Genomic DNA, 16,543 nt, shown 5'->3' on the forward strand with positions numbered 1-16,543 from the left:
AATGAATACATTCCTAGACAAATACAACACACCCAGATTGAATTATTAAGAAATAGAAAATCTGAACAGACAAATAATGAGTAACAAGATTGAATCACTAATAAATGGTCTCCCATAAAAGAAAACCCCAAAATCTCATGGCTTCACTGCTGAATTCTACCATTTAAATAACTAATACCAATCCTTCTCAACTCTTCTGAAAAATTGAAAAGGGAATCCTTCTCAATGCATTTAATGAGGCCAGTACTATCCTGAAACCCAAGCCAGACAAAGACACTATGAGAAAAGAAAATTGCGGGCTAATATCCCTGATGAATATAGGTGCAAAATTCTTCACAAAATACCAGTAAACTGAATTCAGCATCACATTAAAAGGATCATTTATGTCAGTGGGGAAAATCTCGAATAATGGAATTACCAGGTCAAAGAGTACTCCCCGCCAACCCCAAATTTTAATAGATACTGAGAGATTGTCTTCTAAAAAGTTTGTATAAATGCCGAATCCCAACAACAACAAATAAATGTGCACATTTCCCTTGCAACATTGGGTGTTAACCATCATTTCTTGCTGTTGTTTGCCTAGGGCAGCCTTGGTTTTCACCTGCTCTCCTAGCATAATTCTTAATAGTGGCCCTTTCACTCTTAAAATGGGCCCAGTTTGGAAGATACATGGTCACTCTACTAAACTTTAAAACTGATACATATTGTCTCTTCCCTAGAGATTCTCCAGGAGGCTCTGTAGGCTTCTGGAAGGACTTGCGTTCTCCTCCCTCTTCCTCCTATTAACCTGCACTGACTCCTTCAGAAGCCATAGAATTATGGAATGTGCCTCTAGCTGGGGACCTCCTTTCTGTGCAGGTGGATGTAGGAGGTGGCAGTGAAAATATGCCTGTATGTTTAACCTTGCTGAAAGGAAAATGTGCACACACACACATACACACACAAAGCCAAATTTGTAACTATGTTGTAATCCAAAGGATAGTCCGTAGCTGTCCATCATTTGACATGCCATAGATGTTGATAAGAGGATTCCAGCACTGGAAGAGGTGTTGGGTAGGATGAACTTTAAGTGCCTTCAGTGTTGAGATTCTGTGATTACAGTAGTAACAATTGACACTTATTAAGGACTTACTGAGTGTCGGGGTAGTTCTAGAAATTTTAGCTGTAAAATCTCATTTTGTCCTCAAAGTCACCAAAACAATAATTTAGTCACTGTTTTTAGGTAATATTAACAAATTAGGAACTAAGGCACAAACAGATTAAGTTAGTTGTCTAACGTGGCATACTTAGTAAATGGAAAGCCCAGATTTCAACAAAGGCAGCCTGAACTGTTATATCTCCACTTTCTGCTGCCTTCCTTTTTCATGGCAGGGGTTGGGCAGGCGGGGGGGGGGGGGTGGTGGCGGGGGAGGGTTGATGGGGGTCTCTTTGTCACCCAGGCTGAAATGCAGTAGCATAATCATAACTCACTACAACCTCCAACTCTTGAGCTCAAGCAATCCTCCCACCTCAGCCTCCTGAGGAGCTGGGACTACAGGCACATGCAACCATGCCCAGTTAATTTTTTTTATTGTTTGTAGTGATGGGGTCTTGCTACGTTGCCCAGGCTGGTCTTGAAGTGAGTTTAAGTGATCTCACCTTGGCCTACCAAGTAGTTAGGACTGCAGATATGAGGCACCACACTGGCTAACTTTTAAATTTTTTTGTAGACATGGAATCTCGCTATATTGTCCGGGCTAGTCTCGAACTCCCGGCCTCAAGTGATCCTCCCTCTTCCGCCTCCCAGAGTACTGGGATTACAGAGATCAGCCACTGTGCCTGGCCTTCTGCTGCCTTCTATTACATGTTTTGGGCATTGAAAATCTGCCTACATTTTACAGATTTGATTTCCGTTTTCTTTCTTAATAATTCTAATTATATTCCTAAAAAGTGGCTTAATAGAACAGAGAAAATGGCATGCAGAAAATTCACGCAATATAATTTGAAACCTTACCATTGAAGAAACTTCCTTCTGCTCTTTCTGGAAGATCTCTTTTCAATTATCTATTCATCATATACTATGAGAAAAGAAAATAAATTTATCTTTTCAAATTCTTTCTAGGAAAAGTCAATAAAAACATGTAATTTTTAAAATGTTAAACATGAAACATTTATGAATAATAAAAAGATTTCTGAGATTTTAATATTGTTGCTATTTTAATATTTAGGGCTCAAGTGACTTAAGGTACTATCAACTTGTAATTGACAAAAAGGAAAAGATCAGATATTTGATGGTGACCACAAGACTAGTTGTCTCCAGTGACAGAAAAGCTGTGGATGCTTCATGAATGCTTAATGAATCCCTAATCCCAGCAAACCATCTTCTGAATTCATTTTCTAGGAAAGAAGTGTGGACCAAGAAGGGCACTATTACCACCAATCCTGAAGAATAACTGTCTTCACAGGTGAGGAGTATCGCAGTGTACGTAACATTTTATAGGCTCCATATTTTCCTATTCCACAGTCAGAAGCCTGTTTATTCTATGTCTTGCATAAATACTCTGAAAACTACCATATGCAAACCTCTTACCAATCATCTCCCAATGTGTAAGTCCAGAGGACACTCATGAATCTCTCTCCCTCCATCTTCAGACCCCTTTCTCTTGATGTCTATGACACCGCAGTCTCCCACTTTTTCATCTTCTTCTCAATTTCTTTTGCAGAACCCTGTTTCACTTACTCAAGCCTTTAATGTAGGCATTCCCAATGGGCTCTCTCATGGGTGAAAAATCATCCTGCCTTGTGAATTTGATTACACTTTATTCCCTACAATGAATCTGACAATTCTCAATCTGTGTAAAGATAACTGTGTCTACCTAAACTAAATAAATACCTAACCTTGTGCTCTTTTCAGTGTTTTTCCTAGGTCAATGTGTTGTCGAATTTAAAATGGATGGGGAAAAATTGAAATGCAGCGTTATTCTCTGCAACTCCCTGGTTTGATTTCAACCTTCGGAAGAAGCAGCATTTGTCCTACACTTTGGCTCCTGTCCTAAAATAGCTTTTTGAAACATTTCATGATCCAATTATCACCCAAACAATTTCTACATAACAAAGTCTAGGAGTTGACAAAAGAGTGTGTATGTGTTTACCATTTCATCCTTACCCTAAAAGGTTCACCCTGCTTCTCATCCAGATTTTGCAACCTCAAAGTATGGGTCCCAGGCTTTTCTACATTCCCTATCATTATGCCCCTGCAGCCCAAAGCACTAAAATAATCTGAAGCTCCCCCCAACCCTGCAAAGTTATTTTTTAATAGTAATTATAAAGGACTATGCAGTACTCTTTCCTCAGTCATATTATTATGATGTAAAATTTTTTTTTAGTCCAATTAAGTGAACAGGGGGATCATGATTTTGACTCCAGTTGGGTTTTCAGGATCCAGACCTGGGTAGAGGATTGGGAGTGCCTGCCCAGGAACTGTGGATGATCAGCCAAAGGAAGCCAAGATTTGAGTCCTGGATAAGGGAAAGCTTTGTAAGTAAGGGAAAGTTTAGAATAGAGTTGAGGAGAGCGGATAGTAGGTTAGCCAAGGAACCAGGTAGATGAAGTGAATTAATCTGGGAAAGCCTGCAAGAATTCCTGAAGACAACGGTCATCTTTTGTTGGGTTGCTTTTGTGGAGGGGGGGTTGGGGTAGCAGGGGAAGCTATGAATATCTCCAACTGGGTTGGAAAATTTTAGCCCTTCTCTATCAATATTGTGATTTTACCAATCCTGTTCTAGCTATTGAGGTTACCAAAATGTATCATGGAAACGGGAAAAATGAAATCTGTTGTTATGAGTCCTACCATACTTTGATTTTTGTTGTTTTCAGAGACAGGGTCTTCCTCTGTAGCCCAGGCTGAAATGCAATGGCGCAGTATGTATGCAATGCAAGGTGTTCACCATAACCTCGAATTTCTAGCCTCAAGCAAATCCTCCCACCTTGGCCTTTCAAAGCATTGAGATTACAGGTGTGAGCCACTGCACCTGGCCTCTACTCATGCTTTAATTTTGATGTTTGGAACAAGGGAACAAGCTGTTACTGAAGGAGTCTGGGATGTTCCATCAAATAAACAAAAACACTTGCCAGTAGCACTGCGGTCGTGAATAGGAACTGTTTCTCGTCTTCCATAAAAATAGACACGATTTCTGTTCAAAATGATGGTGAATTTAGAATTAGGCTTATTTTCAGAACAGTACAAGTTATAGTTGGAACTATTTTTTTTCATTAGATAGACTACTTTTTTTATTTTTTAATTATTTTTGAGACAGAGTCTTGCTCTGTCACCCAGGTTGGAGTGCAGTGGCACGATCACAGCTCACTGCAACCTCCACCTCCTGGGTTCAAGCAATTCTTGCGCCTCAGCCACCTAAGTAGCTGGGATTACAGGCACTCACCATCACACCCAGCTAATTTTTGTATTTTTAGTAGAGATAGGGTTTCACCATGTTGGTCAGGCTAGTCTTGAACTCCTGGCCTCAAGTGATCCACCCACTTCAGCCTCCCAAAATGTTAGGATTATAGGCGTGAGCCACTGCACCCGGTCTTATGCAATATTTTATCATTGCTTTACCAAATTCTTCTTTTATCCCTCCACCAGGAGAATTAAAACATTTAATTAAGAAAAGCAATTAAAATAAATGGAATATAATTTAAAATATCAATAAGCTAGCAATAGAATTAACAATTGCTTGTTTACTTGTCTGTGTACTCTTAGTAAGTCACAAGCTCTATGAAGGCAAGGGTTTGATATTTCTTTTTTTTTTTTTTTTCTTAGATGGAGTCTCGCTATGTCACCCAGGCTGGAGTGCAGTGGTATGATCTCAGCTCACTGCAACCTCTGCCTCCCGAATTCAAGCGATTCTCCTGCCTTGGCCTCCTGAGTAGCTGGAACCACAGGTGCATGCCACCATGCCCAGCTAAGTCTGGTATTTTTAGTAGAGACGGGGTTTCACCATGTTGGCCAGGCTGGTCTCAAACTCCTGACCTCAGGTGATCCACCCACCTCGGTCTCTCAAAGTGCTGGGATTACAGGCGTGAGCCAGCACACCTGGCCTGATCTTTCTTGCTTATTGTTATATCCCTATGACAATGACATTGCTTAGTGGATAATAAATAATAAATATTTGCTAAAAGAATAGGTGACAATCAAGGAGGCATCAAGTACATGGACAGTGAAACACTTGTATTCTCTAACATTTGGAACTTTTTAAAGTGCTTTAATTTTTATAAGCATAACTACTGAATAATAATATTAGATCAAATGTACCAATAAGTATTTTGATACTTCATTGGTCATTCTAGGGTATTTTTTAAAAGAAAAAGTCATGTTTCTAAAACTTAACCAGGATCTTTGGTTTTTGAAGTGCAGTAAGTCCTTAAGAAGGTAAATTCCTCTACAGAATACAGCACTCGTTGAATTAACAAGGTCTAGAAGATCTTTTGAAGAAATTCAGAAAGAAGAGATGGTGGATATACAGCAGAGTTAAGCCAGAACTGAGTACAGTTGTTGGATGATATTTTCAGAGAGGCTTCAGGGTTTTTCATTTAAAATGCAGATAAAAGAAGCTTCAGTGATGGATATTTGCTCAGGCCCCTACTCTTATGGGCAGAATTTGCCACTTTAATCATAAATACTATATAAAAAAGTGATGACACAAGGAGCCAGGATCCTAAGAAAAAAATATATATTTAAAAAATTACAAAACAGCCCCTTGCCACATATGTAATGTGCCCTATTGGTTCTTCTTTCTGATTTGTATGTGTATATGTGTATGTTTGTTTCAGAAGGGAAAAATAAGGAATACCTTCCATCCTATCCTAACTTGTCTTTGTATGTTAATAAGGAAAAGACCATCTCTAAGCCAGAAAAATACAAAGTTCTTGACCAAGTTGAGGTCCTAAACAAGCAAATGGAACACTGACCAACCCTTATCTTTTTTTTTTTTTTCTGCAAGCACTATGGTGACTTACCTTATCTTTTTATAAGCACATTTTACTTACAGGGTGACCTATAAATGTGCATTTATCTTATTTTTGGGTCGTGTCTATCTTATCTACAGTTCCTTCTTATAAAAAATGTATAATCTGAAGAAAGAAAATAATATCATACTGGGATGAAGGAGAAAAAACTAATTTGCTGATATGTAATGGACTATGCAAATACTCTCCAAACCTTCTGTGAACTCCATTTGAAAAATTTACTTGAGAAGGTACTCCACCAAAAGGAAAAAATCAACCCTAAAAAGAGGTAAGGAACCCCAAAATTCTCCTAATTCAGTAGAGCAGTAAAAAGAAACTAATTTTTGCATGTTAAAGCAGGAAGCCGGAAGACTTTAAGAAGAATATTTATAAGAAGAAAATGAATGTATTTTAGCAAATACAAAGATGAATGATCACAGTGATGAGAATAAAGATACATGTGTTTTTGTTAATGAGAAATAATGAAGATAATTTAAAACTCTAGAAAGTGCAAAAGCTGTATAGGAAAGTTACAATTAAATAACATGAAGTAAGCTGAAATGTAGCATGATTTTGTGAAATAAAGAGTAAGAAAAGAGAATCTATTTGATCTTGGCACTTGATAATTCTTTTTCAAGCAATATAGGTTAGTGGCATAGAATTATATTTCCTACTCCACTTTGGTTCTTTATTAAACAACAGTTATACAATCATGTATAAATATGTGTTATCCTTTTCAGTAGTTAACAAATTTTAGAGTCAAATTACAGAGTAAGCATTTCAAGATATAATTATGGCCACAGAACAAAATGTAAATATTACACATTTGACAAGGTCAAATTAATGAGAAAGCTTATAGAATTTAGGAGATAGAGGGAAGAGAGGATAAATGGAAGGAAGTATAGGGATCCAAATTTTCTTATGTGTAACAGGAGAAGGATTGAGATATAGAAACAAGGAATTAAATTGATTACTCAAAGTCAACAGGAGAAATATTAGTAATCTTAAGATCTAATAACTAAAAATAATGAAAAAATAGTAACAACCCAAAAATAACACAATGATAATACCTACTAATAGCAAAAAAAAATTGTGTATAGTGCAAGATAAATTTTTCTGCTTTAATGATTGGGGGTCAATAGATAACATCTAAAATTAATAAATCATGAAAAGAAAACATAACCATCAAAATCAAATATATGGCGGTAACTACAGAAGAACAACAAATAGAACCATACTAAAAGGATTACTTCTGGGAAGACAGTGTTAGAGTTGGGATGGGGGATGAGAAAGTTAAACTTTTTTTTTTTCATTTTACAATTTCCGTACTTTTTGGACTTTTCTTCCTTACCATGTGGATATATTATTTTTATTACATAAAAAAGGCAAAACATTTCCTGATGACTAACTTAGTATTCTCTTCAATGATATTACCCCAAAGTGCATTCTTAATAAGGATAAAATGAGCATACTCCTGCAGGTAAAAGTGATAGGCGCAGCAGTACCAAACGAATCCTGTAATTAATATTGCAATGAGTAGAAGCATCATGATTCCAAACATGTCAACTGAAATGTATAAAAAGAAATATATTTTAAGTTAACAGAACATCAGTAATTTCTGCTATTTTCATCTTTTCTAATATCATGCAATGTGATTCTTTAACAAATGATTATTGAAAGTAATGATACAATAACATACATTACATATTCCAATAAAGCTACCATTAACACAACAATCACTAACATTTAAAAATAATCTTGGTTGCTAGAGGAGGTAACATTTGATTTACTCATTTTTAAATTGGTGAACTATTAGGCTACTGGCTTAATTTTTCTTTATTTTACCTCTAAACTCATTTCTGGTACTATCTTAATAGGTAAAACAACAAATCCCTCAGGCTGTTATATCTCTAAAGATACATCTAGATAGCAGGAAATGGTTTGTTGTTTGAATTTCAGCAGTCCATTACCAAAGAGACAACCAATGCTTGCTGCAAAACCAGATTTCTACCCCTTGTAAACTTTTTTTTCTTATCTCAGTAAGCACAATGTAGTTTATTAGCTTGGTGTGTTGTAAAATGAAACTAGAAGGGCAAACATGAAATAGGAGACTAGAGTTTCTGTTCATACCAGTTACACGAAGTGTAACTTCTTTATAAGGCAAAAACATGCACGATTTAAATATATCTGATAGTACCTGAAAGAAACAGAGATTTGAGGGCAAAATTTATATCTTTTTACTCAGTGAAGGAAAAAAGAAGACAACTGGTTGTTCTAGATTGGGTTTTTTCACATAGCTAGGATTTACCTAGAAAGCTTTTTGTTTCAATTCTTTAAGAAAACTTAAATGGCACTGGTACGTTTTCCTGCCTTGGTTAAGTATTGTATAACATACCAAAAGTCCAACATTTCAGTATAACTTAAAGATTCTTTGATGATTAATATTTGTTCAGTCCTAGTGAATCATTATTCTGAATAGCAATTCTCAGTGTAGAATACATTAGCTGAAAAAATATAAGTTATAGCAATGTTTCTAGATATAATATATCCTCAGACCAGGACTAGCTTATAAAAAAAATCCTGGAATTCCTAAAATGACATGAGAATACAGTCTTTAAGTGGGTTACAGATATCATACACCAGAGATTTTAGAAATGGAAATTTAAAGTATTTAGCTATGGTATGCCAAAGCATCCACCAATCAAAATGAATGTTGACTTAATTTGAATGAATAATTGCTGCAAACAACCAATAAGCCTATATCAGGAGGAAAGACCAATGAACATCCCTGGACTTGCTATATTTTTATTTTTATTTTACTTAAAGTTCTGGGATACATATGCAGAACATGCAGGTTTGTTACATAGGTATACATGTGCCATGGTGGTTTGGACTTGCTATATTTTAATATGTAAGGCAAATGTAATAATTTATAATCCTTCAAATGTAGCAAATCGCTAGCATTTGCAAGTCAATTAAAATAAAGAACATAAAAATCTAAATAAGGACAACTCACCTTTACAGTTTAACCAATATATAGAACTGAATCGACATTCGAAATATGGAAAACAGTATTTTTTGCATGCTTTTTCTTCACTACACCAAACACACTATATTTGGAAAGAGAAAAATAAAAGTGGTGTCCAAGTATAATAACCACAATCCCAGGAAGCTTTTAGTACTAATTCAATAAGTATTCAATAAATAGCCATTATTATTATTATTATTTGTAGTAGATGCCTTTGGTAACTTATTGAGATCTCCTTTGTCAGACCCATGCATCCAAACCTCAGCTGCAAAAAGTTTTGGCTCCCAGTGGCTCACAGCTTCCCCTCTTCTTGGACTACGATGGGGACCACCTAGCCCACGAGGTTACTATTTCCCCAGGCCAGTGACTGACTGACATGGGGTTCCAAACAGTGGGCATCCTTGCCTCAAGGCAGTGACAACTCTACCTTGTGATTTTTTTTGCCCAAGGGCTGCCCATGATTCAGGCCAACAGTGAGCTTTAGCTAAGACCTCATCTTTTCTTGGCTCTTGCTGCTTGTCTTCCCTGAGTCTCTCACTCCATAGGATTTTTGCTGAAGAACAAAATCAAAAATCACATGCACCTGAACCCCTTTCTCAGACTGCGTTTAGGAAACAAAACCAAAGATATTATTTCACAAAGTAGTAATAAGAACTGAGGTAAATGGTTTTTAAAATCTCTCTGTCACTGTTTCCATTCTTCTTGCCTGCATCCCCGACTCTTTCCTTTGGGATTGCTCCTCTGTTACACGTGGCCCTGGTGGTACTGTCAACAAGCCTTACCTCACCCGTCTCCCCACACTGCTCACTGGTGCACAGATAATCATGCAGAAATAGGAAAATGGAATTCTAAGTCCCTTAAGCAAGGCATAAAGGTGAAAAACATTATGGGAGGTAAAACCAGAAGGACCTGGAAAAGTAAAAAAAAAAAAAAAAAAAAAAAAAAGGAAGACAAAGCAGTAAAAATGGCTGTCACTTACATAGGGCCTACCATGTGACAGGTACTATATTCTAAGTATTCTAAGTCCTTTATATATATATCCACTCACTTCATATTCATGACAACCCGGTGATCTAGGTACTATTATGTCCACTTTACAGATGAGAACAAGAAGGCGCAGAGAAGTTAAATGACTTACATAAGATCGCATACCTAGTAAATATGGGAGCCTGGGTTCTAATCTAAGTAGCATGGTTCTGTGCTGGTAACCAATCCTGTAAGATTGAACCCAGACCCCACCCGATCACTTCTTGCCGTACATCCTGGGACGAGCAGAGGTAATGATTCACTCCAATGTAAAGAACCACCCCTCAGTCACTGCCTGAGTACCAAGGGTATATCACAGGCCAGCTTTTGTTTCACACTGGACAAGACTAAAGGTCAAATCAAGCCATTCAGTCAAATCTAAGACTGAAGCCACTTTCACTGAATGAGTCTTGTCCTCCTGGATGGTTGCCGAATGACTGGAACTGCAAAGATAAAGTCTAGATTAAAAGATTACAGCCCACTGAGACTTCTGGCCTTGGTTATTAGTACTCAGAGTCTCTAGGAATCAAGTCCAAGATCTAGCAGGGTTTTAAGGGAAATGAATTGCCAGAAAAAACCTGAACCTGCAGCTAAGAGCTATGCGCATTTAAGTGCTAAGCTGATTCCCAGGATCCAGTAACCAAGTCCACCTCAGGCGAGCTCCTAAAGAAGTGCAGTCCCCAGAAGAGACAATCTCCCTTATGCATCTCTCTGGTTGGGGCTCAGAGAATAATGGAAAAGAGACTCCTTTGGTAGCAGCTAGACTGGTGACCAACAACTCACTGCCCAGCCAGGGAAACTCAACAATGTATTACAGACTTGGAACATATTATAGGACTATTGGCCACTATCCTCCTTCTAAATAGGAGCATTTACTGTTGTTATCCTGCTTTCTCTCTTCTATTGAATAGTTATTGAATAGTGGGTCTTTGAGTTGGTTTAACAGATTATATAGCTAACTTGAAGGAGTGTGTGGAGCTGTATTCAAACACAATCAAGAGTAATGCACATCTCTCAGAGATTTCAGACTTAGAGCTGGGGGCAGTAGCTGATAGTCTCCTTGGGTAAGTCCAATTGCAGTTGAGATTTAGTTGCATTATTTTGCCAGGAACATTTTTAGGAAAATATGGGGATGGATGGAGAAAATAGAATACACCTGTCCTGAAAGGTCAAGGGGGAAAAATAGTAGACTGAGGTCATTTATTTTTAAAATCTGTCTGCTACTTTGTGTCCCCATTCTTCTTTTTCTGGTAATCACACCCTCTTCTACTGAGGACCTCTTCCCCAAACCCTGTGTGGTCCTGTGGCTGCCAATCAGTTTTCCCTCACCCTATTCCTACTACTGGAGTGGTCTTTTGACCCAGGCAGTAGCCTAGTAACAAGTGCTGGACCAGACATAAAGCCCCAATAGGGCCAATCAGAATCTTCTTTGAGTTACAACTCTTTGAGTTACAGACATTGGGTTAGATCTGCTGGCAGTCAGCCCCTTGTCCAGCTGTATGCAGAATGTCCATTTACCACAAGAGAAAATAAAGTCAATTCCCAGAGGGAGGCAGAGCTGAGACATGAAAGAAAAGAGGAAAATGAGAAAGACATCCTTTGGTTTAGTTGTGCAAGAAGGCAAGGCCACACCTGGTCTTCCCAATATTGTGAGCCAATGAATTCCCCTTTTTATTAAATTAGTTTGAGTTTGGTTTCTGTCCCTTACCACAAAAATATGTGACTAATACCTTAACTATATCTAAAAAGTTATCAAAGACCAGAACTTCACATTGCCCCCAAGAACAGTATAATATATTCAACATTCCTAAATTGGTAATGTATAATTTAAGGTAAATTACATGACTTTTTTCTTGTAACTAAGGAAAATAACCCATGTAAATATGAAGCCATCAGCCTCTTTGGAGTGTGACAACTGAGAAGCCAGCTAAAAGGCTTTAGAGTGATGGCTATTGATTCTTCATGGGAAAATTGTAGTACTCATTTTAGGGTAGAACTGTTTTATTAAGCTTATATGGACATCACAATTGCTATTTTAATAAAAATATCATTAAAATTAAAACATGCAGAAAGTGGGAAGGTACATAGTAATTTTTACTGGTTTAAGATTGTATAAAGCAAATGGCTTAATTTTTTGCCAGTGGTTGGGGGATGGGGTGTGTAGAAAATCCAGGATTTTTCCAGGTGAAAGAAAAGAATGGAGAACAGATTGGGGGAAAAAAGAGAAAAAAAAGCCAATGATTTCTAAAATTATGGGATATTGGTACCAGAAATAAACAAGTAAAGAACATGAGCTTCTTTGGGGAAAGCAAAATTATAAACTTAGTTAAAGAAATTTTGAGCATGATGTGATTTAAAAAAAAAAAAAAAAAAAAAACTATCCAGAAAGAAATGCCAATCAAGCAGCTGTGAGCATCACTATTGGGGGTCGTTAGATTTAAGGATGTGAATTTTGGATTTCTTTATATGCAGGTTATGGTAGAGACCAGGACTGTGAAAGACGTGGCACAAGAGTGAGGACACAGTGAAGAAATGTGCTCATTTAGGAAATGAAGGAATGCACTCCTTAGGAATTAGGAATGTGCTCATTCAGGAAAATGAAGAAGAGGAATTGGTAAAGGAAACAAAATGGTGAGGGAAGAAATAGAGCCTGTATAAAGCCAAGATCGCCAAGGAAGGAGCAAGTTTCCAAAAGGAATGAGTGATTAATTTGAAAGGTTGTTGCATTTGGTTATTGAGTCTTTTGTAACCTCTAAATCAGGTTGCTAAGGATTAAATCACACTGTGTGATACGGAAGCAATGGTAGAATAAGCACAGAATAAGTACTTCAGCTTCTAGAAAGAAACAGAAGATTTGGTTTTGTTTGTGTTTTCCATTTTGTCTGAACTCAGAAGGAAACCATTGCACAGAAATAGGCTGGATTTGTCATAGAGGGAACAAGGAAATGAGAAAGGCTTTGAGTTTGTGAATGTGCATGTGTTTCCAAGTATGACACATAGATAGAGGCGAGGACTAAGGGATTCACCTCAGAAATGAGAATAGACTTCTCAAGGGGAAAGTCAATGAAAGAGAAAAGATATTGAATTGGTTCAGGTGAAAAATGAGGAAACTTGAACCTGCTAGATGGTCTTAAAATTCTCAAGGAAAGTCCAACCCTGAAAGGAGGATCATGCCAATAGTGGTAAAGTGCTGGGAATAGTTGCCATGGGAAATAATCCACGATACTGGTTGTCCATATATTTTTTCCAGCTGAAGGACTCCCAACAGGTGATATCCACATGTTAACTGCCATATCCAGATTTGGATCCATCACCTTGTCCACTCTCCCAGACTCCATGCCCTACCACATACACACACACACACACACACACACAATTTTTCAGAAAAATAAATATCAAAGTGGGCATCTCTTTGTGGGTTGTAAGGTATGACATTTATAAATGCATTTTACAAGCATGTGAGTAATGGTCATTTCCTATGAACTGTGCAATAGATAAAGTAGGCTGTAGGAGAGTCAAAAATCCCACTGGGCTTGCTATAACTTGGCTCCTTTTTGTCTCAATCAACCATACATATCAGGTCACAATTAGTGAGAAAGATGTGATTATGGAGAAAACCTAGAATCTACTCTGATTTTAAGTCAGTTGCAACGTCTTATGATGCTCATTAGCAAAAAGCAAAAAAATGTACTTATGACAAGTCTCACCATTGTGACACCATGATTGAGAACTTTCGTTCCAAGGATTCAACAGGGATGCATAATGACTCTGAATAGCAATAAAAGCACAGATTACAAGATGCTTCTCCTTTTTTAGTTAGCCTGATTTTTGAAATTTTATTTCTAATATAAAATATCAACAAAATATAATATGTTTTTCATATGCTATGTTTATGAGTTGTGTGTGGGGGGGTCGTAAATGTGATTTTTATGAATGGGCTTCTGGTAAGAATGTTTTCTGACTCTAGGGAGGCTAGTCCTACACTATGAAATCACAAGGAAATGTTTCAGATAGAATCTAAGGAAGATTCCCTTACAGTTAAGAAGAATATCATTTATCATACAAATTGGAATATTTTGGGAAATGAAAAGGAGTTGGTATATATATTTTCTCCAAGTCCATGGAGAAGTGGACATAAAGTAGCACAATATACCAAGACATCTGTTTATCCTCCTTTTAGTCCAAAAAGAGCTCAAATATTATTGGTTGCTTCATGAGTTACCATCTTATAAACTCTGGCACTTTCTCTGGGAGTATGGGAGGTGGCAGAAACTACCACCGAAAGCTTTGCATCCTTCCAACTTCTGGGAGGGCAGGGCATCTTTCTCCAAAGGATAATACCCTAATTCTATGTTGACCATGTGGAATTATCTCTTAGTTCATTTCTATGAGGTACTGGAAATATTTTTAAAATTACACTCAAATACACATATTCCCAGTATTTCCATAATGAGTGATATTTAGAAAATTTTTAAAAATTATCTACCGTGTTACATTATAGAGTATACTGAATTAACTTACCCTTCTTTGAATGGCTCAAGAGTTAATTCAATAGTTATTGACTGCTTGCCATGTGTGGGAAATGTGTGAGGTGTTAGAGATACAAAGATGAATAAAAAAACATGGACTCTGTCCTTAAGGAGCTGAGAACAAGGGGAAGGTGAACATAAAAACCATTTAAATGATACGAGTTACAATTCAAAAATGTACATTTTCAAGTCCAAAAGAGAGGTATAGGGGAAGTGCAGGAGGTATTGTTCCTCTAAAAGCAGGGATAAGAATAGGTAATGATGGGTAAAAATGACAGCAATGTTATCAGTCGGGAAATGAAGTTTATACCTAAGACCTCAATTTTTTCCATAAAATGGGAGATGAATACATCTGTTGATATTGATGGGATGGGGGAACTGCTGCTGTGGGAAATTTTAGGCAATATTGCTAACCAAAAGCAAATGATAGGTAGTATTTGGGCTCAGGTGAGACCAGAAATTGTGACTTTGTAGCTGTATTCATGCAGATGTTGATGAAATATGCTTAAGCAGCAATCAACTAGTAATGCACAGAAAATGAAAATATAAACCAAAGGACCAATCAGAGTTGCAGAATGTGGGTCTAGTGCCATTAAAAATAAGAGGGTGTATGCATTGCATGCCTGTATCAAAACATCTCATGTTCCCCATAAATATGTACACCTACTATGTACCCACAAAAAATAAAATTTCAAATTTAAAAAAAGAGATCAAAGCCATTAAAGTAGAAGTAGTTTTTACAGCTCCCAGGGAAATAATAGATCTAGGCAAGGATCATTGCTAATATCATCAAATGCTTGACAAAAAATCTTATCTACCTCCTAATGAAGGGCCTCTCAGCATGAAGCATTCCTACCAAAAAATTAAACAGAATCTGATAAAGCCTTTATATCTAATTATCAGTTTATAAGAACAAAAGAGCAGGGAAAAGAGGAACATGATAAAAGTCCAAAATTAATCCAAATCATTTTGGGATTAAGTTCAAAATTAATCCAAATCCTTTTGGGATTAAGTCTAAAATTAATCCAAATCCTTTTAGGATGTGACCAGCAAAATCCAGACTATAAGAAACCAAATAGGACAACCTAGTTTCTCCAACAAGTAAGTTGCAAAAAAGAAAATAAAAAGGGAGAAGGAACATATAGATTAAAAGATACTTAAGGTATATATCAGCCAATTGCAATGTACGAATGTGATTCAAACAAACAAACAAAAATGACTCAACAAGACAAATTTATTATTTTCTGGGTGCCTGATGAGATTAAGATGATATTGTTAACTTTTAGGTATGATCATGGATGAACTTGTAATATTTAAGGTAAAATATCAATTAGAAATATATGCTTAAATATTTTTAAATAAAGTGATATGGTATCCATATCATCATTTGCTTCAACATAATACATTTAGAGGGGAAGAGCATACATTTAAAAAAATTGGCCAAGATGGCTCTTTGGGGTATAAAGTTTTATTATATTGCTTTCTTTATTGGTATATTTGAAAATTTCCATTATAAAACATTTAATGACAACAAAAACTGGAAGAATATTGCATTCAGGTGAACAGCCATGAGAATTCATAGGAGGGAAGGAAGTCTATAGATGAGGGCCAATAAACTGAAGGGAAAAGGAGAGTGTTAAAGGACTGGAGGATGTTCTTGTCTTGTTGAGGCTAAAGAGTAGGTACAGTATAAGGGAGTGAGAATGTAAAAGCCAATGTAGATTGTGCAGGGTTCACAGATGCCACAGAAATGATGTCTTACTACACAGGGTTGAGGAAGGCAGGGTTGAGGAAGCCAGGTCATGTGTCTAGACCTCCACCAGTACTGTATAAAGAGTATGTCTGGGTCATCGCTGGCTGTGGAAAGCATGTCACGCAATGGTAGTACGAACTGGCTGGAGAATGCCATGAGCCAGAAGCCCAGGTCCTCATTAAAGTAGACGAGTGATAGATATTTGTCTTCTTAGAGGAAGAT

General features: G+C 37.0%; 1 protein-coding gene across 5 annotated transcripts in view; it reads right to left on the reverse strand.

Annotated features, from left to right (window-relative positions):
- PTTG1IP2 (PTTG1IP family member 2) overlaps positions 1 to 16,543 on the reverse strand; it is a 43,426-nt gene that overhangs the window by 16,597 nt on the left and 10,286 nt on the right. Inside the window, exons 3-6 of one of the 5 annotated variants that reach the window (XM_054496007.2) lie at positions 9,002 to 9,095; positions 7,458 to 7,551; positions 4,111 to 4,172; positions 1,994 to 2,057 (exon numbers count right to left, since the gene is read on the reverse strand). In XM_054496007.2, the coding sequence (XP_054351982.1) occupies positions 2,044 to 2,057; positions 4,111 to 4,172; positions 7,458 to 7,551; positions 9,002 to 9,095 (264 nt within the window). In that variant the 3' untranslated portion in view covers positions 1,994 to 2,043. Of the gene's footprint in view, positions 1 to 1,993; positions 4,173 to 7,419; positions 7,552 to 9,001; positions 9,096 to 16,543 lie in introns of those variants that run through there. The other 4 variants (XM_054496006.2, XM_054496008.2, XM_054496004.2 and 1 more) reach the window with 4 other exon arrangements.

The sequence above is a fragment of the Pongo pygmaeus genome, chromosome 6 (genome assembly GCF_028885625.2).
Source record: "Pongo pygmaeus isolate AG05252 chromosome 6, NHGRI_mPonPyg2-v2.0_pri, whole genome shotgun sequence".
Taxonomy (NCBI): domain Eukaryota; kingdom Metazoa; phylum Chordata; class Mammalia; order Primates; family Hominidae; genus Pongo; species Pongo pygmaeus.